The sequence below is a fragment of the Rousettus aegyptiacus genome, unplaced genomic scaffold (genome assembly GCF_014176215.1).
Source record: "Rousettus aegyptiacus isolate mRouAeg1 unplaced genomic scaffold, mRouAeg1.p scaffold_m13_p_2, whole genome shotgun sequence".
NCBI lineage: Eukaryota > Metazoa > Chordata > Mammalia > Chiroptera > Pteropodidae > Rousettus > Rousettus aegyptiacus.
In genome coordinates this window covers 6,698,135-6,724,813 of record NW_023416295.1, presented here as the reverse complement: position 1 = coordinate 6,724,813, position 26,679 = coordinate 6,698,135, and the positions used below count along the sequence as shown (strand labels likewise).

The 26,679-nt window shown below is 34.9% G+C and overlaps 1 protein-coding gene across 30 annotated transcripts in view; it reads right to left on the bottom strand.

The window, feature by feature from the left end:
• Window positions 1-26,679, bottom strand: part of TRIP12 (thyroid hormone receptor interactor 12) — a 119,377-nt gene that overhangs the window by 18,419 nt on the left and 74,279 nt on the right. For 6 of the 30 annotated variants that reach the window (XM_036237086.1, XM_036237085.1, XM_036237083.1 and 3 more), the window contains 23 exons: window positions 26,387-26,535; window positions 23,540-23,575; window positions 23,360-23,455; window positions 22,388-22,480; window positions 22,036-22,197; window positions 20,383-20,451; window positions 20,113-20,278; window positions 17,710-17,836; window positions 17,429-17,588; window positions 15,451-15,604; window positions 14,517-14,745; window positions 14,100-14,218; window positions 11,658-11,865; window positions 9,291-9,391; window positions 8,893-9,067; window positions 7,614-7,755; window positions 6,656-6,847; window positions 4,894-5,045; window positions 3,149-3,321; window positions 2,690-2,763; window positions 2,409-2,608; window positions 1,674-1,801; window positions 200-351 (listed from right to left, as the gene is read on the bottom strand). In XM_036237086.1, coding sequence (XP_036092979.1) covers window positions 200-351; window positions 1,674-1,801; window positions 2,409-2,608; window positions 2,690-2,763; window positions 3,149-3,321; window positions 4,894-5,045; window positions 6,656-6,847; window positions 7,614-7,755; window positions 8,893-9,067; window positions 9,291-9,391; window positions 11,658-11,865; window positions 14,100-14,218; window positions 14,517-14,745; window positions 15,451-15,604; window positions 17,429-17,588; window positions 17,710-17,836; window positions 20,113-20,278; window positions 20,383-20,451; window positions 22,036-22,197; window positions 22,388-22,480; window positions 23,360-23,455; window positions 23,540-23,575; window positions 26,387-26,535 — 3,257 coding nt within the window. The remainder of the gene's footprint in view (window positions 1-199; window positions 352-1,673; window positions 1,802-2,408; window positions 2,609-2,689; window positions 2,764-3,148; window positions 3,322-4,893; window positions 5,046-6,655; window positions 6,848-7,613; window positions 7,756-8,892; window positions 9,068-9,290; window positions 9,392-11,657; window positions 11,866-14,099; window positions 14,219-14,516; window positions 14,746-15,450; window positions 15,605-17,428; window positions 17,589-17,709; window positions 17,837-20,112; window positions 20,279-20,382; window positions 20,452-22,035; window positions 22,198-22,387; window positions 22,481-23,359; window positions 23,456-23,539; window positions 23,576-26,386; window positions 26,536-26,679) is intronic. The other 24 variants (XM_036237089.1, XM_016134634.2, XM_016134627.2 and 21 more) reach the window with 11 other exon arrangements.

The following is a 26,679-nucleotide window of genomic DNA, read 5'->3' as shown; positions in this document are numbered from 1 at the left end:
CCAAGAAAAAAAAGTGGGGGAGAAGTTCCCACTGATGAGTACATCATACTTCACTGGGCCAAGATCCCTACATGTAGCTGAATCATTGCTTCTGTTTCTGATACAACAGGAAATTCATAAATTACTAAACAAAAACTATGAGATAACATGTAATAATAATAAACCATGGAAAACTTCAAGAGTAGGCAACAATACTCACATCGTACAAATAATACCAGTATCGACTGATGGCATGTAAAACTCTTAAAAGAAGAATCACATCTAATGATGGGTCTTCAAAAGTTATATTTTCAGGTGGTGTGGGTATGAGGTAAACTTCTAAAGGATTTGATACTGATGGGCACACTCCATCTAAAAGACAAAAGATTAAAGTTAAGTGTTGATGAAAGTTAGAAAGGCTACAGAGCTAGTGCCACCCTGTCATGCCTTAAAATCGTAACCACAAAGCTGTTAAGATTTAGTTTGGTATCTATCTGTTAGTACAGACAGCTTAAACATTTTTTTCTTCTTTATCTTATACACAAATCATCCAGGCTTATGAAAATTATTTTCCCTCTCATACCCAAATGAACATTATAGAGGAGAAAAACCTGACTCATTTGCATTTTCTCTTTACACCAGAAATAATAGCTAACGATAAAATGGCCAGAGAGAGTAAAGATAAAACATATAAATTTAAGTTCAATGTTATATAGAAATTTCCAATATTTTTTATATCCAGCTTAAAACTGCCATATAAAATAGACAAATATCCCCAAATTGTAAATCTGGTGAGATCTGGTTATCTAATTCAGGGTTCGGGATAGGATAGACTTTCATAGTTTCCAAGTAGGATTTGTGATTCTTTCATTCTTCAATTTTACTAATAGCGTTAATAAAGTTTTTTAAAAAGTGAGGGACCAAAACTATTGCCATTTACTTCTGCCAAGCAAAGGAATTAAAAAATCACAACACTATCACTGCATAAAAGGGTAATTTTTAACACCAATGATATAAACATCTCAAAATAAAGACGCTTTTAAAAAGAACAAACTTAACTTTATAAATAAAAAAAACCCTGCCACAAGGACCTTATTTCTTCTGTAGAACAGGGAAAATCCCATCAACTGACACCAGTGTTTGAACATCCCTGATGGGGTTAACCTCATTGAATGATAACGCAGACTACTAACGCTAAGGCACTATTATCATCATATGATAAAGGAGGAAGAAATCAGCAAAACTGACTAGAAGGGAATACTAACTACAAAGGAAGTCAATTAGGAGATGCTACTACATTCTGGCAAAACGTTTGATTCCTTCTGTAATTGTTAGATTATACTAGTATAATGAATGGCACTAAAAATTAAGGGCCAACCTGCCAATGACCGGTCTCTTCTTTAATGTATTCTATTAATGATTTAGTCTGCTGAAAAAATGAGTTCTTCATGGAAAGAATATCAAAGTTTTTCTCCACTTTCTTTCCAAATTCAATTTTGGAGATACTTAATTTTCTATTTTCTAGATAATAAAGTCAAGAGTTTGAATGAGCATTCCTTGTCATGTCCCTTTTTTCTAAACTATACTCAAAGATTTTATTACTAGATACAAATAAACCATTCCTTTAAAACCATTAGTACGGGGAGACACTGCCCCATGGCAATCTCTTCCCCTTCATGGACCAACCAACCTACCGTGCCATAGCTCATCATGCTTCTTTGCATTTCTAGGAGAAGTTTTTGTTGGAGCTGTTTGGGCTCTTCCTCTTTTACCACCAACACAATCTTTACTACTTTCTTCATCCTCTCTCACGGGTTTGTACCTAAAGTGACAGGGGTGTAGGTGAACCAAAAACAGATGTTAAAACTGCAAATTATTCTCCAAGGCCAAAGTGTGAGCCACAGACATCAGAGTGACCAGAGCACTCTCTGAGAGTTTTCCTCTCTCCCTACTATGGACTCAGAGAACTAGCAATAGCACTGCTCCCTAGAAAAGGCCACCATCCTAGGAAGGATGCTAGACAAACTCTGGGGGTGGTTCTGAGAAGACTGGCTCTCTTTAAATCAAATAGCAGACATTCACAAAAATGGAGGAAGCACCATCCAAATAAATTGCCTCTAAGTGTTCAGAGATGCCAAACCTTTTACAACTTAAAGGAACATCACCTTATAAAAGACATTTTTGTCTTAAAGACCTGAAACAAATCTAAAAAATAGATACAAACTCTAAGTATGGCTCACAATTAAGTTTTCTAGTACTCTTAACGAGAAAGCTAAATATATACACGTGTGCATGCTAGCACACAAAATATCTGAAGTGGCTTTTAATAATAAAATGTAGAATTTAGGGTCTCCTCTCCTTATGCAATATGAATTCCAAAACATACAGTATTAAAGTTGGTGAAAAACCAAAGTCGTTTTCAGACTTGCCATATTGTATGAGTCTTCGTCCAAATACCAGCTCTTCCTAGAGGATTGCTCTCATCATCTGTGGACTCCCTCTCATCTTCTGCCTGTATACTGAACTGCCGTACTGCCTGATACACAGTCATGTTGTATGGTAGCAAATGTTCTCCAATGTAAAATTGTAGCCTGTGTCTTACATTTCCTGAATTTAAGAACTGAGCAGCCTGAATAAAGCAAAACAAAATCTATTTAAGCCATAGGTCCTGAACATTATACATGACAACATGGTGGGAATAGTGCCTTACCAGAGACTCGTCTATTTCCTCATCAGAGCCATCATCGTCGCTGTCTTCATCGTCTTCTCTTACTCTTCCATACCCTAAGGACCCAAGATAGCTGTTATAAACTCTTAGCAATTTTACAGGGCAAAGAAAAGACTGCACGGAGTGTTCAAACTAAGTCTTAGAAAACGGTGTATATTACACTTTGATCTATGAAGCAGAAAGATCTAAAAGACCATCAAATATAAAATGTCATTCTAATATACTCCAACAAGAAAAAATAACTTGTCACCCAAGGAAGCAGGCAAGCCCTACTAGGTTGAACATATTTCTACATGATGCATATAAATGATGGGAACACATGTTCCTGATGCTAGGTTTCAAGAGAAACAGCAATAAACAGGGAAATAATTTAATTATCAATTAATATAATTTCACCCCAAATGTACATATAGACACACAACACACATACGTGACGAGTACCTCTAACTACAAGGTATCTCTCGATAGCTTGTACCAAGGCCAAGGGGTCAATCTTGACAGGTCCGCCCTTCCACTGCTTCACATTTGCACAGTCTGGATGTCTTTGTAACTGGCATTTTAACTGATGTGTGTTGAAAAATTTTAAAGCCTGTGATCCTCTGTTAAGAGAAAAGCTCAAAATAATTTGTGAAAAAAAGTTATTCTATTATTTTCAGAATCGACATACAGCAATTCAAATAAAAGATAATACAAACTACATTTTCTTAAGGCACACAATAAGCACTTATCAGTTATGAAAATAGTAAAGCAGCAATTCAAGTAATTTAGTAAAAGTTATTTTAAAATAAGAAATACAAGAGGGTATATATATGTACATGTGAAAACATTAAACCAACGTTCAATCTCTGCCATGAACCACTGTGAGCAGAAATACCTCATCACAGAGATTTAATTACTTCTCTGAATAGTCAACCAATTAAGAATGTTCACTTCTGCAGTATTTTGCTGTGCCTACTAAATTCTATTCATTTAAAAACAAAACAAAAATCTTTTTTTGCTTTCAGGGATTTTAGTTATAAAATTACTCTAAATACTAATCTTTAAAATTTACTGTTATAGTTTTTTTTTAATTTTTTATTTAAGTACATTTGGCATAAAATATTATGTGAGTTTCAGGTGAACAAACTGCTACACTCTTTTAAATGAGGCAGTTTAATAGCTACATCAGTCTAAACCTTGCAAGGATATTTAACTCTCATTTCAGAAAAGGGCTGGCAGGGGTAAGATACAGACAAGTGGGGTTAAAATGTAGTTACCTATAAGGCAAATAGGGGTATGGAAAAGAATATTCCATTGCATTGATATACACATATGAAAACATACTTATTTTACACAAATTTGGATAAAAATAAAAAGCTGTATGGTTTTCTCAAAGCTGAAAATGTTCCCTCATTTCATAAAATATTCCAGTATGGCATAATGATCAAAATTAGATACTGCATTCTACATTAAATTTCAAAGCAGAAAAAATATCCTAGTTTAAACTGATCACTTTATCTAGTCAATGAGATGCCTATTGTCTTCTAATTCAATCAAAATTTAAATGTTTTAAAAACATTGGATTGTCTATTTTAAAACTAAACTAATTTTTAATACAAACTGATTTTTTATTTTTCAGGTTTCTAGTCATAATAGTCTAGGAAGCTTATAATATTATGTACAACACAACAATTAACTCCTACAATGAAGGGTGTTTCTATTGTATCTCATGAGGCCTATAAAACTTCTATATAATTGAAAAATAATAGGAAGTTTTATTAAAATAGCAAAACTTCAAAATCAATACTTACTCATTAAAACTCACTCAAATACGAAGTTATAAGTACTTATATTACATATGAAATCATGTTAATGTACAGAATGTAAATTTTTTATTATCCATACCCACAGTTTTTAAAGAGAAGCTTTATATATTAAAGTATGTCAATTTAAGAAAAACTAAGCCTATTATAAGTTGCCATCAGTTACTGGGCTATATACTTTTAAAACATCATATTTAAGAAACATTGTGAGATTCTAAAGATAAACAGTATTTAATTCACTCTTCAGAGTGTTCCATTTCTTCCGTCATCATAGCTAAATGTTCTTCAGGTAGGTGAAGACATTACTGGACCTCTTACCACTTTTCAACAAGGTTAATTAAGCACAGTGCAAGGGCAAGGGCACACCCAGGCAATGATCCTTACCTTCCTCCTGTCCCATTTCCACTGGGGAAGTCGTGCACTTTGACTGGGAATTGTTCCATCTGGCTTAAGCAGTTGTTCATCTTGTGAACTAATGCCAACAAAGGTGCATTACCCACTGGTTCTACTCTTCCAATGGGCTCTTCTCCAGGAAGCTAAAGTTATAAATAAACCAACATGTTAAACAGGCCTCTTGAAAATGGAATGCTCAACAAGAAAATGTAATAGACTGTTTTAACAAAAGGGTACCATTTGCCTATTTTATCTTTTGTAATGATTTTGTTAGAACAATGTTTCAAAATAATTTCAATAAAGACAATCTTGGCAAAACCTGACTCAGTCATGAGGCTATTTGCAGTCTTTATTTACCTTTATTTAGTAGAAATACTCTTATGCTTTGCCACAAAAATATTTAATGTGCACAGAGTGCTGTTTAGAATCTACTGGGCATATCAGGTTTATGCACTGTAGAACTCTTGAAACCCATACAGCCCCAAGTAGTTTCAGGTTAAGAGATTATACCTGTACATAATCTTAAGTATGGTATAAACTACATCCATTATTGCTACACACCTATGACTCTCTAATAATAAATAAACTCTGCTTAAAGTAGCCCCACAAATTAAAATAACATAAGCAGTGCTCAAATGCCTGCAAACACTGAAGAGGCACGGTGAAGCGGTTTCACTAACACACCAGGGGGCATTATCCTTGGTCCTATTATACAGATGAGCCAGAGACACTTCCCTGAAGATGCCTCCTCTTAAGCAGTTGTAAACAAGTATAGTAGTATAAAATCAACAGTGACCACGAATAGCTATTCTTTTGCTCTCACTCGCTGAGGGTAAAGGAAGGGGAGCTACTCTGTGAATCCTGGCCTTGTAAACCACGTTTCAAATGTGACTAAGCACACTTGAATGAACTGTTATAGTACAGACAACCCCCAATTTAAGATGGTTAAGATTTTTCAACATTACGATGGTACGAGAGCAATATTCATTCAGTAAAAACCGTTCTTTGAATTTTGATCTCCTCCCAGGGTAGACATATGTGGTATGAGACTTGCTTATGATGCTGGGCCGCGGCAGAGAGCCACAGCTCCCAGAGAGGCACGTGATCATGAAGGTAAACAACTGACACTCTACGGTGTACTTGTGCTGCCAGCGATTTGTGGATATTGCGCTCTGAGTCCGTTTAAAGTAGTCTAGGGAGAAGCTATGATGTTCGGCAGGTGAAGCTATGTGTTAAATGCATGTTCAACTTACAATATTTTCAATTTATGATGGGTTATCGGAATGTAATCCCACTGTAAGTCAAGAAGCATCTATACTGTTTTACATACAAAATGGAAATGTATCACAGCTATACTGGTGTGTTTACTGTATTTCCCTAAATATATACATATCTATACAGCAAACTCCAATATGTTTGAAAAACTAATATTGAAAATAAAATTCACAGGTAAGAGACTACCGTTAATAGGTTGTCTTGCAGAAAAAGACTCCAGATACATCAACCACAGAGACTCCGGCATTGGCTTCATTTAATCACCATTTCATTGTTTTGCGGGGTTTTTTTTTTTTTTTTTTCCTATTTACTTGATATATAAAGGACCAAGAAATCCAAGCTACATATAAACAAGCTAGAAACTGTACCTTAATATCTTGACCAAAACCTACTGGAACTCACTTCTGGGATGAAAAGATACACAATAGTGAAAAATGATTCTCATAATAAGATACATAAGCAGTATGAGATAACTTACTGGAGAAGAAAAAAATACATGAAGAAATCTCTTTAATCTGATCTCTCTGTTCACAGCATCTTTTTCACTTTTAGATGTCAAATAAAGCAACAGCTGCTTCACAAATCCACTATGCTGGATTTCGAATGATGAAACATCTGACTCTGAGACTATGCTACGGATTTCAACAAGGCACTCGGCTCCACCATCCACCTGAAAGAGTTGGGAACAGTATTTCTATATTGATTTAAACAGCCCTTGCTATATGCCATTTACGTTTCCCCAAATGAAATCAAAGACACTCGCAACACCTCGGGGTGGGGGGCATGGTACGTTTTTGGTAGATCTTTGGAAAACTAAGGAAAATATAACCTTATACACACATTCACAACATGTTAAACATTTCACGATGAAAAACCAATGTTCATAGCAACATAAAAAAGAAAAACCTTCACAATTTGACCAAGGTAGTTCTATTTAAAAAAAAAAAAAAGATGAGAATACAAATTAAGGAATAAAAAACTATAATATCAGAATGGAAAGATAAAACAAGGGTATAAGGTATAGCTTTAGATAAATTTAAAAGATGAATAAAATGGACAACTTCCTGGAAAACTTGTACGACTCAAAGTACTCAAAGTACATCAAAAACGTAAAATGATGACGAATCAAATGAAATCTAAAAGGTTTACTAAACTTCTACCCTCTCCAACTACTCTGAGAACCCAGGTGGAAAGGGGTTACGGAGAGTCATGCCAGCTCTAATACCATAGTTAAAGAGGACTTAGAGAACAGGAGATATGTTTGAAGGACATTTCTGAAGTCTCTTCATTTGTCAAGAAATGTGGGATGTTAAAGAAAATCAAAGATCAGATTTCTAGTACATTTAATGATAAAATGATATACATGAAAGTCAAGGGACAAGTTAAAGAAATGTCTTTAGATGCCGGAAGCACAAAAAATGTGCTGGACACGGTACCTGGAGGTTGAGTTGTTCAGTTGCAGCACAAAGTCTCTGAAGGACATTCAGCGCAGGGTTGCTTCCATCCATGTTCTCAGAACTGAAATAATGCTCAACAAATTTGTGTGCCTGTTCCTTAATCCAACCTTTAATTTTTTCTCTGCAAGAAGGAAAAAAGAAATATTAAAGTCTCAGTGTACATAATAAAAGACTTTAATTTATAACTTTTGATCAAAAGCAAAGAACTGCTACATTTACAACTCTTTCTGGCCTATGCTTATAGAGTAATAAATTCAGGCTCTATATTAACCAAATTAAGTTTCCTTTTGAAATTGGGCTAAGATATACCTAGAGAAATACACAGGGTACTTAAAATACATCTCATGTTACTGCATGAAGAGTAAACATAAAGTTCCAACTTCTTGGGACTCTACGAGGTGATAGTTTCCTCAGTATTCGGCTGAAAGTGACTTGACATAACTGTTTTTTAAGGTAGAGACATAGCTACAGTGGCCTTTGCTTGTGTTCCCTGGAGAGCTAAAGTAAAATCTATAAACCAGAAACGTGTACTTGTTAGGTGCATAATGAACTATAACAACTGAGACCCAGCTGCCTAAATTACAAATTCTGATGGCTTCAAACACACATTTGCTCTGTTATTTTATTAACTGAAATTCAGAACGACAACCAATCAAGCAAACAAAAAAGAGTCTGTTTTCCCAGTGATAGCTGATATTTTTAAATTTCTTATTTCAGAGGAAGTAGTCCTTGTTGGTATGCTACATCCAGAGCCAAAAACAAAACAACACACACAAAAAAAACAATTTAAGTATTTTAAAGAAATCATTTTTAAAAGCCATAAGTTGGCTTTTAAACTAACAGTTTAGCTAGTAGTTTTCTAAGTTCCTAAAAAAGACTCTACTCTTAAGAGCCTTAAGTTCCATTGTCAAGGGTAGAAGAAGGGTGTCATCAAAGTGTGTGTGTACAGAAAATGTCGGTTTTCCCTTGTCTAGAACAAAACTGCAGACAGGAAACATAATTTGTTTTGTTTTGAAAATACATGACTCCCAGAAGCTAGAGAGGTGTCAACAAGAGTTTTAAAATTTAAGACTGGAACTCAGAACAAACCTAGACGCAGAGTTCAAGAACTGAGAATCTACTGTATCCTTCAGTTCTGCCACTTGCGAGCATAAATTAAAGCTGTGTCCATGTTTCATCTCCATGTAATAAATATGCTGACTGAAATAATGCTCAGTTTTTCTAATCGGAGAAGAGAACACGGAAGCCCCCACCTTACCTGTTATTGGATATGGTGTCCTTTGAGGCGGCCCTGGCGAGACCACTGACTCCTGCAGTCCGCGCCGGCTCGATGTTGTTGCTGTTGGACTGTGCGCTTAGCCTCCCCCACGTTTTTGGATTCAAGCTCGCCAGGAAAGAAGATTTAGGTGACTGAGTAGTGGTGGGGCTTTTAGCTATGAAAACAGAGAATGACAGTTAAAGCGTTTTGGTATAACCGATGAAAACCAACTGAATTTTAAGACTCCCATTCTTAATAGATTCATTAGCTGAAAGAGCTAAGAACACTGGGCATTCAGGAAACTCAGGCATACGGCAAAGCTATCAGCAGTTTTAGGGACAAATCTCTAACTGCTACCATCTCCCCCTTTACCTCTCAGAGTTCATCGCAATAATTACCTTGATTGTCTACTTTGTCATCATCTCTTGGAGGTGAGTACTTTGGCCTTCGTGGCCCTCGTTTTGGCAGTCGTTTTCTCTTCAGAACATCACTTAATCGACTATCGCATGGAAAAATACGGGATAAGTTTAGCAATGACCACAATTTATTATCATCACTCATTGGAAAACAAGCTAAACTGGCAGAAACAATGAGTTAGGAAATACTGCCATCACAGGGCATCTTTCAGTTAGTGATTATTTAACGTCAACCCTGCGCAAGTCACATTCCAGAGGTGTACAGCCCCAGAAAAAGATCGGTTCCGTTAGCTAGCTATCTGACTACACTGAACTATTAAAAAACCAAATAGAATGATTAATCTTGTGTTAAAATGTACATACGAAAAAGTACATTAAGTATATAATGAGAAGAATCAATATATATATAAAAAAAAAATTGTGTAATCGCCAACTAGAAACATGCTAAAACTCAGTAACAGATTTTTTTCCCTAACCTAAATGACAAGTACATGGCATTGACCGTTAATATTACCAAAAGTAATTTCATGGTGAGCGATGGCGATAACATTCTAAATAAATGCATTTATAAACACTTTATGATTTTTTTATCCAAAATTACGTTTTTATGAACAAATCTAGCAAGGGACAGTGAATAATCTATTTTGAATTAGAACATATGAAAGAGAACATATGTAGCCTTCGTGTGTTATTGTCACTATTCTTAACAATACTAGGAAAAGTTTGAAAGTCACAGATGCTTAGAATAACAAAGGTAGAAAAAATGAAAAAATGTTCTGATTCAGTTGGTCTATTACCCAAATAAAAAGAAAAATTGTGAAATTCTTCCAATATCTGCCATGTCTATTGAAAACACTTCAGGACAAGTGAACTTTGAAAGAATAAACAAATATGAGTAAACAATTATCTCTCTACAAATTTATGTAAACTTCTCATTTGAAACCATATTAAAAGGGAATGGGACCACTAAAATTCTAAAAGTATTTTAAGAAAAAGATTCTTTCCTCTTTCTCTAAAATTGTCAACTATTAGAAACTATAATCAAGTTTAATTCCTTAATTTAAGTGGCTCAGAAATACCGCAGTTGTCTGAACTGCATGACATTTCACCAAGTATGTATGGCATCTCAGGCACTATGCCTGTGCTGTATGGTAAAACCCTGCATAACTTAAGTTTACTGCAACAGCTAGGGGGAGGGAGTAGGGCTGGGCAGGAAGTAGAGAAGCAGGCAAGGCTTTGAGGAAAAATGGAAGACATATTCAACTTGAGAACAAGGAAGGGGGAGGGTCACCAGTATTCCCTAGGCCCAATCTCCTTAAAGTGGGAAGTGGGCTCATGACCCGGGTACAACCTAAACTCAGCATCTTCCTAAAATGATAGCAGTGGTGCAGGAAGTCCAGTTTTTGCTCCAAGTCCCAGAAGTGCCAAAATTCATATTTAAGCCAGAAGGGACAACTGCCACCAGGTGGCAGCAAAAGCAACTGAAATCCTGAGCTGGCTAGCTTCATAGGACAATGCCACCTTGTAATTTACAAGATTAAATTTTTAGACCCCACTTATATTACTTTACCAACATCTACTTTTCAGCTTAAAATGAGTAAAGGAGAAGTATTATTAATTACCCTGAGTACATTCTGAATTTTAGAAGTGAGTTTGGTTTATCATGCACCATTCATATAGCAATAAGTTTCTAACATCAAAGAAACAAAAACACTTTTAAAGTATGATTTGTTTCAACATAACAAAAGGAAAACCAACAAGAGGATCTAGTAATGTCCTCAGTAGCAAAGTATAACAAAGGGATTAAAAACAGAAAAAGAGGTAGAAGAAGACAATTTTACTGAATTAAGAACTCCCATTATCTTTTATTAAGAGCAAAGTTCCCATTTGCCACTTAAAGATAAATGGGAAATCAGTCTTTTTTCCTTTATAGTCTAAAAATTCTAATTTTCACTATTTTCCAGTACATCAATATCTGGATGTCTCCCAGCAGGTACATCTGCTGCAATCTGGCAAATAATTCAAGATGACGGAATCAGAAATGAGGGTTCAACCACACATCTGAAAAGTGTGTGTGACACTGCAAGCCATTTAACTTCTCTGAGTCTTAGTTCCTTTTTATGTCAATGAAAATACCATGTATCTCTTATGGTTCCTGAACATGTTTCAGTACAGCAGGTCTGCAATAGATATTCATTGTTCTTCCTGTTTCCATTAAACACCTAACGAAATACACATGAAAAAGTATAAAATGTGCACTGTCTCTTAATATTTTACCATTTTATTCCCTGTGTGAGTCTTAGGTGCCAGGGCAGAGAGCACAAGAATCACCGCACAACTCTGACTCACCCTTGAGGGCTCAGATCTAAGGAATCATCTCTGCTGTGTTGCAAGCTGGGGGATCCCAAGTCGGCAGCGGCGTGAGTGGCAGCTGTGGCTGTCCCACTGCTGACAGACGTCGTGGACCCCAAGGATCCTGACCCATTCGTACACGCCTTTGGTGGACTTGTCAACAAAGACTCCGATTCTGCTAAGTGTTTTACTTGATGCATTACACCTATATAGGAATAAAGATTTTTTTTAAAAATAGTCAGTTTTAATCAGGACCTCCTTCCTGCCACTATAAAATCCCTAAACACTAATACTGATTTATATGGAAGGAATAAAAAATACCTGGCAAATGAAGGGAAAAAATTAGGTGCCAGGGTTTTCAATTTGACTCCTTTCAGAATAGTAGTAGGTAAATTCAAAATTAAAGAAAAATATTTATACTGAATGTCTTCTTATATTTAAAACTCAATTGAAGGAAATTTAATATGGTTACAAAAGTCCTACTAAAAATTCAAAATGCCCATTATAAAAACAATCATTGGAGAAATACAGTGCACCTGTGGCTTGATAGCTACAAGGGGGGAAAAGAACTACAATCACTAGTTAACGTCAAATGTTACAATAAGGCAAGATCACAATAACCCTGCTACCCAAAGAGCGAACACCAGCCATGGAAAGGTAAGGGTCAAACAGTACCTTATGAGGCAGGGGCTCATACTGTGTCTGGGTGAGGAGCACAGGTGGATATGCATACATGGGAAATGGTCCAAGAACTATCAAATTGTATGCAAAGGTATCATGTCTCAGTGATGTGAGTGCATGCTCACACGTTCACATTTTTCTGGGAAAGGGTCTAAAGCTTGCCATCAAATTCTTTATTAAAAAAGAAAAAGCAAACTGCTAAAAAAAAAAAAAAAAAAGATGCCAGGATAAATTCAAGCTTCAGGCATTCATTCCACAAATATTATTTGTGGCAATCATAGGCTAGACTGTGTGCTGAGTACTTTGAATACAGCTGTGGATAAGAAAAATGCACTCAGGGCACTACTGACTAGTGGTAAAGACATGATTTACAAGATTCTGGAAATAAAGAGTAAATTGCTTATGAGAAGGAAGATACAATGCCGCTGGAGCATTTAGTAGTAGGATCTAAAGGAAGAAAAGCTGTTCAGAGGTAAGTGACATGTAAGCAGAACCTCAAAGAATAGTGGACCTAGCCAGACGCAAAGTACTAGAAGCCATCAACATTCCTCCACAGACTTCAAAATGTATATGCTTTGGGGGTAGAAAACTCAAAATAAAAATAAACAAACAAACAAAAAAAGCAGTTTGAGAAAAAACACTGATTCTGATAAACTTCCAAGTCAGAAAGGTGGAACAACTGAAAGCAAACAAGAAAAAAATAGAATACTAAAAACAAAATACAGAATGCAAAATATAAGATAATCTACGGCTAAAAATAAAAACACATACCAATTGTTTATGTAGGCACAGAAAATGCCTATTTGTATATATACTTGGTTTGCTTACCATACTTATTATCTCTGGGAAATGAAGAGAGTCTGTCTTCTACTTTATATAAATACGTGGTGTTGGATTTTTTTTGGAAAACTCATTGTTATTTGAACAGAAATGATAAACGATAATAAATGGTGAAAACCTGTTCCCATATGATTTAACATTATTACACTAGCATGTCTATTGCATTCTCAAAATGTGAAGAAACGCGAATTCAGTATAAGAAAAGGTCTTCAAAAAAACAGAAAACAGATCATAATACAGAAAGAAGCAGGACCGCTGATATGATGGGAGATAAAGCTAAAGATTGCTCGAGGGGAGAACACCATTATTTCCTGTATCCTAAAAGACTAAAAATACCTCGAAGAGATTTCTGTTGGTGAGAAAGAACTCTGAATATCCTGGCAGGTTTGAAAAGGATAAAACACCTGAAGAAGTGACACAGCTTTATCCTTGAGCTCCTCAGAGAGAGAAAAATATCACGGTTCCTAGCCTGATGTCCACATTCGAATTCCTCAAATCAGAGGACTAATTGCATTCTGAAGATTCCAAGCCTTAAACTATTCTGTGATCTATACAATGAAGTATAAACATTTCTTTACAATTATCCTGATCCACTAATATAATTCACTGAGAAAGTGACCTCAAGGAATCTTTCTGGGCAGCTGTATATAATCAATATAAAAAGAAAAGTCGATGATTGCTTCTGGCCCATAAATACTTAAATCACTGAAACTCACTAAGTGTTCATCAACTGACAGTAAATCACATAAGACCTGTATTAACACATTTATAAAAGACACTATATGTATTTGGGTTTAAGCATGCAAATGTCTTATATAAATGGTAACAGTTTAATTATTCTACAGATTAAAACTATAATTCTATTGAAATACTATTTAGACTAAAAGATCAACCATTAATTATCATAAATGACATTACCTTCTCTTCTGAAGTAAACACTAAAAATATCAGGTAACTTCTGCATTAAGATTTCTGCCATCTGAAGTGCTCCAACTACTATCTTCAGGTCTTGGCTTGATAGCATGGAAGCGATGTGACTAAAAAAAGAAAGCATTTTTTAAATAGAACATCTGTCCGAATTTGATAATTATTTTTAGGCATACTACTTTAAATTTGATAGCAAAATATTTTTAATCGTGAAAACAATCCATTAAAATTTGTCTTAAATGCTCAATTTTTGCATTTATTTTATTACAGTGTACAAATATAAAAAAAGACAATAAAATGCTCAAGAGACTCCAAATTGCTTTATGCATCCTTTTTAAATAAAGTATTAAAGATTTCTGAAATCAGTTGCAGTAACTTCAATATCTAAAATGTTCTACATGAACACACCTTGAAACAGCATGATTTTTCAGGACATCCTTCAGAAGTTCAGCATCAGCAAAATAAATTATCCTAAGAATTGCTCTAAGGCACTTATGTCTGACCGCAGGTCCTGCTGAGGAACTATACACTTCATAAAGAACACCAAATAACGTCTTAATAAAAGACTTAGCCAGTTCCGGATCCTCTTTCATAAGCTGTGCTCGAGCATCATCCTTCTTTAACTCTGAATATCCACCTGTTACAAAAATGTACAATCCTAAAGTTACAGACTTCGGAAACAAACCAAACACTATAAAGCATTCAAACTGATGTAATCATTTAAAGCGCTATCAAACATTTTTGATTACAAAACAATTCCACTTATCTAATGTGGTCAACTGGGGTCTTTAAAGATAACAAAGGGATCATTAAGACAAAATTTAGCTAGCTAGATAGAAAACCACTCTGGCCAGATAAAGAGAACCAGGCACCATCACTGTGCCTCTTATTTTACTAATTTATGTTCAACGAAATATTGGGATTATTTCAGTATTAATCAGTTAAACCACTGGTAAGAAATAAACAGTTCAAAAAATGTACTGTGAGTATTTACTTAGAAGGTATGGAAAAACAAGATGATCTGTCACTTTGCTTAGCAGGAACAAGATGTAGGGGAAAAGTAACTGACAAAAAGTAAACTCTAGACCAGGGGTTGGGAAAAAATGGTCTGAAGGCCCAATCTGGCCAGACACCTATTTTTGTAAATATTTTATTGTAACACAATAAAATGGGGACGATACCACTTAGTCAATATTGACTCATCTGTCAAGTAAAGCACATAGAAACAACAATTACTATGATGCTACTGTCTTAAGCTTAATAAAGGCACTCAAGGAAACAATTATTATTGCAAATATCCGTCATATGACAATACTGTTTTAACTCAAAAGGAGGTACTTACTAGTGTTAGTATTGGCTAAGGGGTTAGGTTTTCTCTGAATGGCACGTGCTGTTCCCGTGTCCTCATTGATTTGCTGCATAGAATTAAAATCAATAGTATAAACTCGTCCCAGAGTGGACAAGCTTATCTCATCCTCACCGACCTGATGGGCTGCCTGAGAGCAAAGAGAGAGAAACCTTGAATATAACCATGGAGAAATGTATACACTTAAAGACACAGCGGGAACCCTCCATAAAAACTAACTTACATATTAATTTTATCAGGTTTTAGATGGTGAAGTAATAGAATAAGGAAAATTTAATACTGTGATGACAAAACTCATTAATTAAATCATTTTCAGTTAAATACAAATATACACCAGTGGACCCATCAGGTCTCCTGAGACATAAATACAGGTAAAAATCTTGATGCAAGATCCAGTCATGTAGAATCACTGACATGAAGAAGATGCCACTGGGATTAAGAAGGCTTTAAGGCTTTGCTGACAGAAAAGAAAAATTTGTTATCCATGTATCTTGGTATCTAATCCTTAGGTTAAAATGTTATTTACATCATGGATTATTAAGCAGCCTGCCAAAATTCTCCTTGAAACAAAATGATCCTATAAAATTATCCTTAGGTTAAACACAAAAGAGTTTACATTTAAATGATTTTCTAAGATTGTAAGAGACTCAACTGGAACTAAGAGAATAGTCCCTAGGGGTTGCAGGCGTTACACAGGACATTTCTAGAATTAGACACTTTGATTCACACTGTCTGCTGGATTTTAGACAGCCAAAAGAAGTGACAAAATATTATTTCTTATAATAATCCAAACTATGGAATTCCTAGGTTGAGTGGGGACTCCTAGGAAATACAAGAGGAATCTAACAGCGAAAATGCAATTATCGGAAAAATGCTAAAAAGAACAACTTAAGAGTTAGAGACCATGACCTGGTTATGCAGCAAGACTGATCCTGCACAAAGAACCCATCCCAGGACACTTCCTCATAAAAGCTGGCTCTGAATTTAGATACTTGCCTAAGAACTTCTGATTTTATAACATAAATCAAAAGAATTTAAAAATTCTATTTTAGAAACAAACCGATGGAAAACACCTTCAGAGAAATATGTCTAAGTGTGATATTTTAAAAATTCAAATAGCATGGCCTGAAATCAGAAAATAGCTGAGACTTACAGGGATCAGGGATCGTACATTGACAATATAAGTAAGTGATGCATGGCATGTCAAATAATGCAGTTACCAATACTTCTTAAACTAGGGCAAATATTTTCCTGACCTGAGGCATTTCTGAAATATTTTGGTACAAATTTAATATGGAAATATAAAAATAAGAATAAAATCACACATAAAACCTTCACAGAAAACCACTGTAAATATTTTGGTATATTTCCTTCCTTTGTATTATTTTTCTTTTCTCTGATTTTGCCGAGTTCCCAAAGGAGTCACGTAATTTTCAATATTGTTTTCATGTACCATATCTATTTTATGTCATTAAAATTCACCCCATTAATGTCTGCTTTACATGACACTATGTATGTATCACAATTTACATTATCATTCATCTGCAGCTAGATATTTAAGTTTCCACATTTTTGCTCTTAAAAATATTTAGTTATTTGTATGTAAATCTCTGCTTCTGAGAAATTTCTCCTGGACAGGAGGTATAACGGATGTTTAGAAACAGAGAGCCTAACTCCTGCAATGTTTCCTTTCAGAAATGAGGAAACTGTGGAACAAAGGACTTAAACTACTTGCTCCAAGTCAACCAGGTAGAGAGCAGCAGAAGCGGGACTAGCACGTCATGTTTTCTGACATGAACAGAAATGAGGACCTTGTTCTCAGGAGACAAAAGGAGAGAATCTTCAGTTAATTCAAAATCGAGCACGTTTAGGCACACACACCCACTGTCCCCACCCCATCCCTACACCCACTCTCTGCCACAATAGACACATTTAAACGGTACGATGAAACTACTACCTCAATGATCCGGCTGTCAATCCTGTTGTACGGATGCCAGAGGCCCCGGTCGTCGCGCCACTGCCAAATCGCACCATCGGTGTTCTGAGCGTTTCCCTTCTTCAGCATGGTATCCACTGCAAAAATGCCCTCTTTTGGTAAACATGGCATAAGTTCGCTTGGGGGGGAAAAAGAGTACGGTTATTTTAAAAGAAGCTTCCTAAAATATTAATGTCAGGTCGCTAAAGTAAAATATCCGCTTATAAACTACATTTATAATTAATTAGCTTAACCTTTACCAAATCAGAGATGTCAGTTCATACAGTTCTTGAGGACTTCGTGGGACAAGATCAATCTGTTCCTGACAACTTCCATTGGAGGCACCACACAAGAGGAAGTGAAGCGTTTCTGCAATGTCTGTAAAACCAACAATAAAAAGCAAAAGCCTGTGAAACTACTTGTATTACCTAACTTAAAAGGCAACCATTCCCTAGGGGAAAAGAAAATCCAAACTATTTTCTTCCTCAGCAATATACTATCGAATTTAAATTAAAAACAATAATTGACTGGATAAGCAACTAAAAACATGTATGAAGATTTTAACAATTTCTAAGGACTTCAGCTTGAGTCCTAACCTTCTAGCTGGACACCTAATCACAAAACTACTCTGAGAGTTCAGGAATCTTTTACTACTTTCCTTGTGGAGCACAGTTTTTTTTTTTTTTTGTGCAAAAGGACAATCCACAAACATTTTAATCTTTGATTCAAGTATATTCGCATATTTGTCCTCAAATTAAATATACTGAAAATGTGTGGCCAATAGGATAAGACAAAGAAACTAAAAGTAACTAAATCGTACCATATTTTGTGATCAAGAAAAAAGTCATTTCCTTACATAACATTAAGCATGTCGACTTAATATAAAATGATTAAAATATCGTGTTTTAAGTTTCTATTGCTAGAAGAATTGGCATGAAAACCACTCTGATATACTGACAGTACGAGTGAAGGTAGCTGGCAGCCTGCACGGGGGTAGTCACTCTAACACCTACAACCGAAGACAGGCTGGCTCTCTGGCTGTGTTGTGTGTTTGTATAGATATTATACGTAAGGCAAAATATACATAAATATTTCACTGAAATGTTTTGCCAGTTATCAATAAGATCTGTTGTCAAGGAAAGTATTCACCATCGATCTGGGTAGAGAGGTATGGACACTTAAATCTCTGCCTCATAGAAATTAAAAGTTTTTAATTTCTTGAAAAAGTAGTTTTACCAACTTTCCTAAGAAAGGTGACTATATGGCTATGATACATCATTAGGATTCATTATTTTTTTTTTTATAAAAGATCAAAAGATGACAAGAAAATGGAAAGAACCAGAAGAGGTTCGTGTTTCCTTCATATTGTTGTCATAGAATGAAAATATAGTGTAGCAGTCTCTATATTATGAATGCATGGCAAAATTCCTGGAAGACACAGAAGTGGTGAAAATATTCACTATACTACAAGGAAAAAAATCCAAAATGATAAAATATACCAAAAGTTAGACAGCAATTTCCCAAACTAGTATTTAGGGAAATTCTGTGCCACTCAGTAAGAAGAGAAAGATGATCTGCACTTGAACTTCAGGAAATGAATGGTCGGCTAGGTAAAATGCAAAGGGCTCCTCGGGATTTTAATAAAATGCACTGTGACTACACACACACAGTCACACCTTTCCCAAACTTATCTAGGCAGAGAGCACTTTGTTTATGGCACAAGCAAAAGTGTTCCTAGAATACCAAGTTTGGGAATGGTTACATGCTTTAAGAGGAACTTTATCAATAAATCACCTCAACAACGCTATTTTTCCACAAAACTCTGTGCCAGTGTGCTAATTCACAAGTAATGCAACTAAAAATAAAACTAGTTTTCCTAAAAGTAATTTAAATTATATTACTTAATAAATTAATGTTTAATAATATTTTAATAAGTTAATAAATTATACTACTTAATATTCTATCAGAGGCAGTGGGACCAAAGGCTATTTTGTTAGTGTCATCACTGACCCCAAGATAACATCTTCAGAAATTAGAATTATGGATATGAAATTATCCACAATTACAGGTGTTCTACACAAAAGTGATCAATATACTCTAATAGCAATAATCATATTTTCTGAAGTCTGCCGTCTTCAGACATTAACTTGTATTTGAAATCTAAGGTTTAAGAAAGTAATTAATAGTCGATTGCAATAGCAGTGCAATAAAACTACCTGCATGCTGGGTAAGGTTGGGAAGCATTTAGAAATACTAAAGCAGCAAAAATCACAGACATTCACCTGTACAAAAAAGTTCTAAACTCCCAGTTTTGTCTGCCTAACTCGATGCCTTTTTGAGGTAGGGCAGCATTCTGGAGTCAGATAAACTGCTGCAAGAAAAGCTAACATTACATCATTGGTATTATATAGAAAGCAATCATCTTCGGTCTTTAGGCCTATAATGACCAAGGGTAAAATTTTAATTACTGTATACTTTAAAAATTTTAAGTAGGAAGCATTACTATTTTGTCCCAACACGAATTTGTTATATATTAATACATTTTTCTTCCATTATTTTCCGGTGCCTATGATGTTATTTAGCAATCTCTTCTACTTGCTTGACTTATATTGACATATTTAAAAAGCCACTTTTCCTGCTTAAAGCAGAATAACAACACTTACTTTGCTTCATAAGTTGAACGGCTAAAGTTGGACAGTTGGAACACATCAGAGAAAACATGCGAACCACCATTATAAACATCCCGGAACTCAAAATTGGTGGAGTCACTACCAACAGTTGCTGAACGTTTGTAAGCAGATCTTTGGAGGCAACCTGCTGTAGTAAATTCTTCACAAACACAAGAAGAAAGGAAAGTTATTTCATATTTAAGTAATTTAACAACCTCATGAAAGTACCGGCAACCGGCAAAGACCAAATAACCAAATACTCACCTCCTCATGTTGGAAGTTGTCCACGAGACGTGCAAAACAAAGGCAAGTGCTTTCTACCGACTTTTTGTCCTAGTTTTTAATAAAGGAAAATAAAGTTTAGTAACGTAACACTTTTACCGTCAAATATCATTACCTCGCCTTCTTCTGAACCCCAAATTTTTCAAAGCTGACTAAATTAGATGGGAGCTTTGGAAATGCAATGAGCCTACGCCAAGGTACAATAAATACCATGGTTTCAAAGCAAAGAGAATCATACTGATTGAACCTCTCTTCCTCATTAAGACTCCAACAGATTAAAAGCAAAAGCACAGAAAAAAATAAAATTTTTGTACTTTTGTAATTTCAATACCTAAAGAATTAGAATAAAGGAAAACATCCTATCATCTTTAAAACATGCATAAACTGAAGTTTGAAAATAGTTAAGTATGTGTATAAACCAGAGGTTTACTGATTAATGTGAAAAAGTATGTATAGATTTGCAACATTCACCATAAAAACAATCTGGAAATACTGCTACAGTGGCTTCACTGAGAAAACATTTTAAATAATCCATATAATAACAAAAAGAACAATTTAATGGCTTAACAAGTGTGTTGACACACCTTTTTCATAATTGATAAATGGGCTTCAGATGTGGTAACTAGACTTCCTTGTGTACAACTAAGAATTCTGGTAATACAGAAACTCTACACTTCCGCTGTCACTACTTCAGTCTAGAAAGAGTGCTACAATAAAAGCGGCCAACTATTTAACTTTCGGTTCTGATGGCTTACTTCCACCATTAGATACTGAAATCATAGCTAACTACAGAACATAGTTCTAGTCCCCAAAAAAGGTTATTTCAACCTAATAAATTTTTTAAATTAAATGAATGGCATGATTTGTGTCTTAATCACCTTAAAGCAAAATGCTCTAGTGATTCATTAATCATTTATCTATCTTACATAAATCCCTTATTTAACATGTTTTATGTACCTAACAGTCCCATGATTTTAAGCATACTTTGTAAAGGTGATTTAAAAGCCAGATTTCTTAAAAAAACAACTCTTTGGCAATAACACCTCAAAATATTAATTTATATTAAAAGAAAATTCAGTTTCACTACAACCTTGAAGCTCATCTCGCAATGTGTGGTGCACCCCAGCTTCTGTTAGCCCTGCATCACCGGGTCCACTGGTTCCAGCTCCTAAATAATCGCCCCTGCCTTCCTCCAACCGCAGACAGCTGCAGTCTACATGTTTCATTTTATTTCCTTTTGGGACGGTCTTGTCTCCCGATCTTAACCCATACCCATATTCTCCTAGTTTTGTCTGCCTAACTCAATGCCTTTCAGGAAAGGACCTTTTCAAAAGGAAATTCTGAACACATCACATAGGAAACACTCAATTATGTTTGCTAAAATAACCGATTCATTCCTTAAAGTCAAAATAGTTGAAGATAACAAACATGTGAAATACTGTTCATTTGGGTAAATTCATCAACATTTTATAAAATAACCTAACATGGTACACATGACTAGGTAACGCTAGAAAAACATGGATCAGAACATTTCCAATTTATATATCCAGGTGGAACACTTAAAACCCTAGTTAAAATTAGCATTATAAAAATGTAATAAAAATGTTTATGACACATAGAATAGGTTCATTTTACCTGGTGGGTTAGCCTTTGGGTAAGCAATGGGAGGGAATCTGCCACAAAATGAAATTCATCTGGAGTGATACTCTGGCAGCAATTGGCTGCAATCGCCAGTGCGTTTCTTTGGGCATTTATGCTGAAGAACTCAAGATACAGCAAGCAGTCTGCCAAACCACCCTAAAATACAGAAAACTGTTAAAGTGAAGAAACACCTTCTTATCAGCAATTTTTTTTTAAAGCCTACTAAAAAGTCTAGCACATCACTTTGGAAACATGTGCCTTACAGAGACCGCAATCTAGGAGCTGGTACAATGTGAATCTAAAATCCAATATCAAATGAAATATGATCCTTCGTAACAATACTCACCGCTTGTAGAATGGCTTTGCTGTGCCTACGTGATAACATCTCCAAGGCAGTCAAGGCCTGCTCTGCCACATCAATACACTGAATAACTTGCAGCTGGGAACATATTAACAAGTAATCTGAGGTTATCATTCAAGTACTTTTCTAGTTGTGTATCATCTACACGACAAACCACAATATTTTCTCTAATTTCCATCAATCTATGCCTCTAACATGAAAACCGCTAAAGAAAACCAGTCATTTATGAGCTTAAGCAATAATGTACAGTCAATATAGCTTCCAACTACTTTGCTGTTTTAAGATACTGAAAAATGTTTTAGATTGAGAATAAGCAAAATCCAATTACATAACTTTAAAAGTTCATATTTAAAATAAATGATTTGTTTTATATAACATTATTTTAAAAATCAAGTCTTAAACTTTATACCATATTCTGAGGTTATCAGATAATGCAAATTTTATTGTGCATGAAAAAGGAAAATACCCTTAAGATGGACCAAAATCACAACCTACCACAGACGACAAGAAAAAATTTCCTATCTCCACACTCACTCACTCACTTTATGATCTTGAGCAAGGTATTTTGTCTCAGCCTTCTTAGCTGTAAAATGAGGGTATAAATAACTATAACCTCACTGAGATGTTTTCTAGAAATAATGAAATTATGATTTCTAGAAACAGTGAAACTAGTTTTAATCCAATACTTTTAAGTTCTCTGAAAGATTTTATATTAATGTGGTCATTGTCAGTACTAAAATTATAAAACTGGATTGATTTTTATATATGCTTAATTAGCATAAACTTTAAACTACTGCTCTAAAATATTTTTATGGAATCTTGACTAAAAATGTTAGATAATGAATGCTTAAAACTATCTTTTGATGTGATATACTACTCTAGAATTCAAAGGTCAGGAGTTCTTAGCTTAATTCTCCTAACTCTGCTTTTGGAAAAGTTGTGCAAAAGTAGAATTACCTTTTCTAAAAAGACAGGAATTGCATCTACTACCACAGCAGAGGATCGAGGAAGTGCTTCCATCATGTATGTTAAGGCTCGACAAGCATGGTTCATCTAGAAAACAAGAAGGCACTTTTACTCAATAAAAAGCTCAAAATATAAATTTAGAGTGTTTTTAAAAATACAGAATATACTTACGATATCAAAATTATGCTCCATCTGCAGTAATGTTATCTGTTAAAAAAGATTACAATAAAGTATAAGAAGCTGTCTATAAAGTTTTCAGAAGTATTGCTTCCTCTACTTCAACTGAATAGAAAGTACTTTTCGAGACTTTTACCATTCAAAAATAATATCAAGTTAAAACTCTAGTATGCATACATAAGAAATGATTACGTGTAGAATGGCATGACTTGCATACTATAGCTCTGACTCAGTAATTTTGCTGAATAACTGTCATGATCCAGGTCAAAAATAAAATTTTCCTGTTGCTTACAACAGCCCCTTCTGGTACCTCTACCCACCCCTGCCTGAAGAATCTGCTCATTAACATGTCACTGAGGTGTCAATAAATGTTCGATACATAAATAAATAGAGCAGCAATGAACTTACATCTATCAACAACCATCGGTACAGATTCAAGACGATAGCTTAAACTCTTTTAACTAAGTGTCTCTAAAAGATGGGCTAAGGACCATTTAACTCAGTTGTAAAATATACAGTAGTACAGAATTTAAACATATTGATAATTATCAGAAACTAATTATGCATAAATTAAAACCCATCTTAATATAATCTACAAACACGACTGACTCGAAATTAATCTGATCTGTTTTGTTTTGTTTAAAGTTTCTCTTGTAGAAAAGACTACACAGATTTCAACAAAGTTTTTCAAAAGAGAGAATGCAAAACTGCTTGGTGTACACACTCCATCCCCTGAAGCAGCTAAAAAAATTTCCAACTTGGGGAAGAAGCATTCACTGTCTTCTATCTAGTTCAATGGAAAAGTTTTAAATGCTTTGAATTTAAGCTATAAAATACTTTTGAATTAAATATATAACAGACCTCATTCTTATACAGTGGTCATTTAATACGAATGTCTTCTTGCCTCTGAATTATGCTGGGCACAATATGTATGTATATATGTATGTATGTATGTACGTACGTGTGTACACACACACACACACACACACACACACACACACACACTCACTCTCTCTCTCATGCACACACCCCCAAAGGTCCTGATAATACTTTTTTGTTAAAATACATACACACCCCATTTCAAGGCCAAATAGCACTCTGTCTCACATCACCTACAGTCAATCACTTATAACACCTACTCTAACCTAAAACGGGTTGTCGTGTTAACACAAAAAGTAAAAAGTTTTCTAGTTCTTAAGATGGAATAAACCTTATTAGGCCATGTTTGGAAAGGATTGCTGTAAATAGATTCCTTTTCACTCAAAATGACTAATGTCACACAAGTGTATGGTAATGGGTAGATATATAGTCACAATATTTGACTGTGATGAAAGATAACTCTAGACAACTCATTAACAACAGTCATTAAATAGCATGAGCCAACTCGTGCAGATCTAGTGAGCACTTAAATTTAATCAACAATCAGCAAATTAAGTAAATTAGATTACGTGTCAATGTTTCTGGCGAGGTTTAATAGCTTCTTTATTTAACTAATAAAAATTGCATTTTAACAGCAGATAGTACGGGGTAAACCTAGTTCTTTGTTGCTATATTTTAATGAATAACAACAAAACAAGTAAGTTTAATTTGGGTAACAGAAGCCAGCCATGAGAGAAATCTGTAATTTGAACATGAATATTAGCACAAACCAAATGTAAAAGTACAGGCTAATAGTGCTTTCATGAAACATCCGGGAATCAACACGCAAGCCTTTACTAGAGTGGAGCTATGAGATTTAAGAGCTAGTGTTCCTTATCCCAAAGGTCTGAGTGGCTCAACAGGGGAAGAAACTGGTTTGATCTTAATCACCCCCTGCCAGAGCCCACATATTCAACAACTAATAGACAGAATAAAGACTATCTGTCACCTTGTCTTCATTCAACTACCTCCTTAACACCTTTCTCTGTAATTTGATGTGATCAAATGAGACAATCTGATATACCAACCACAATTTCACTTTTGTCAACTTTACTGGATATGTAAACAAAGACTTAACATGATATTTATTTTTAACTCCCAAAGTAAAATATGCTATAAATGTATTCGTGTTTATGTTAGTCTTCTGTTAGTATTCCATTCGAACTTAAATTTTAAATCTTAAATTATAGCCAATTTCTTTAATTTTGCACTAAGAAACTTACCAAAAGCCACTATTTAAAAGACATACTATGCTTAAGGACCTATCCCTGGGTAATGGCACTTTCTCTACCCATTGTTTCACATTAAAATACTTATGCAGTTAGGATATTAACAAATTCTAAATATCAACTACAACTGTGTGGAAAATCATTAAAGTATTTTTTAAATTGTTTTTCTATTCTGGATATTGTTATGCCTTTCTTTCCTTTTGTTTTTGCGTAACATAAAGACTTTTAAGCTGGAAGTACTCGTGTGGTATTCTGGCTTTGTGACTCTGCCATGCACATAATTATCAAACATGAAACCTGTATGGTCCACAAAGACAACTCACAAGTGAGTTGCTTATTATAGCCCTATGTATCACAAAGTTAAAAGAGAAACCATGTAAATTTTGGCATAGTAAGTCAAGATATTACCTAAAGAAGTCAACAATTAAAATTTTTTTAACAAGTTAAAACTTAAAACCAGTCATTTAAGTATCAAAGGTAAAGTTAACTATTCATCATGAAATTAAGAAAATTTATTAATTTTCATCAGCAGTAACGACATCTATAAGCATGAAACAAAAGCACTAAATTACGCTCTACTTCCTCTCAGTTCTATCATGTTTTAAATTCATAGCGACAACAATCATGCTTTCAAATAAAATTATCAGCAGCATTCAGACAACTAAGGTAAAATGAGGGTAAAACTCTATCTTACCAAAGCTGGTACAACACTCTTGACAGGAAACCCTCCCAGTGTCTCCTCATTTCCCATGACCAATAATTGACACATTTCAATAACTGCCTGGAGCTGCTGACTTTCATCACTTGCTTGCAGTCCTTGCAGAAGCTGCTGGGCCTTAGAACCTTCATGGGGCGGGAGGGGTTGGGGGAGGGGGGGGAGAAGAAATCATCACTTTTAACCATTTACAAAAACTGTGACTAGGTATAAGCTGCGACTGTACATGGTAGCTGGATGCTTATCTTCTTCTGATTCCAATTAAAGGTGAG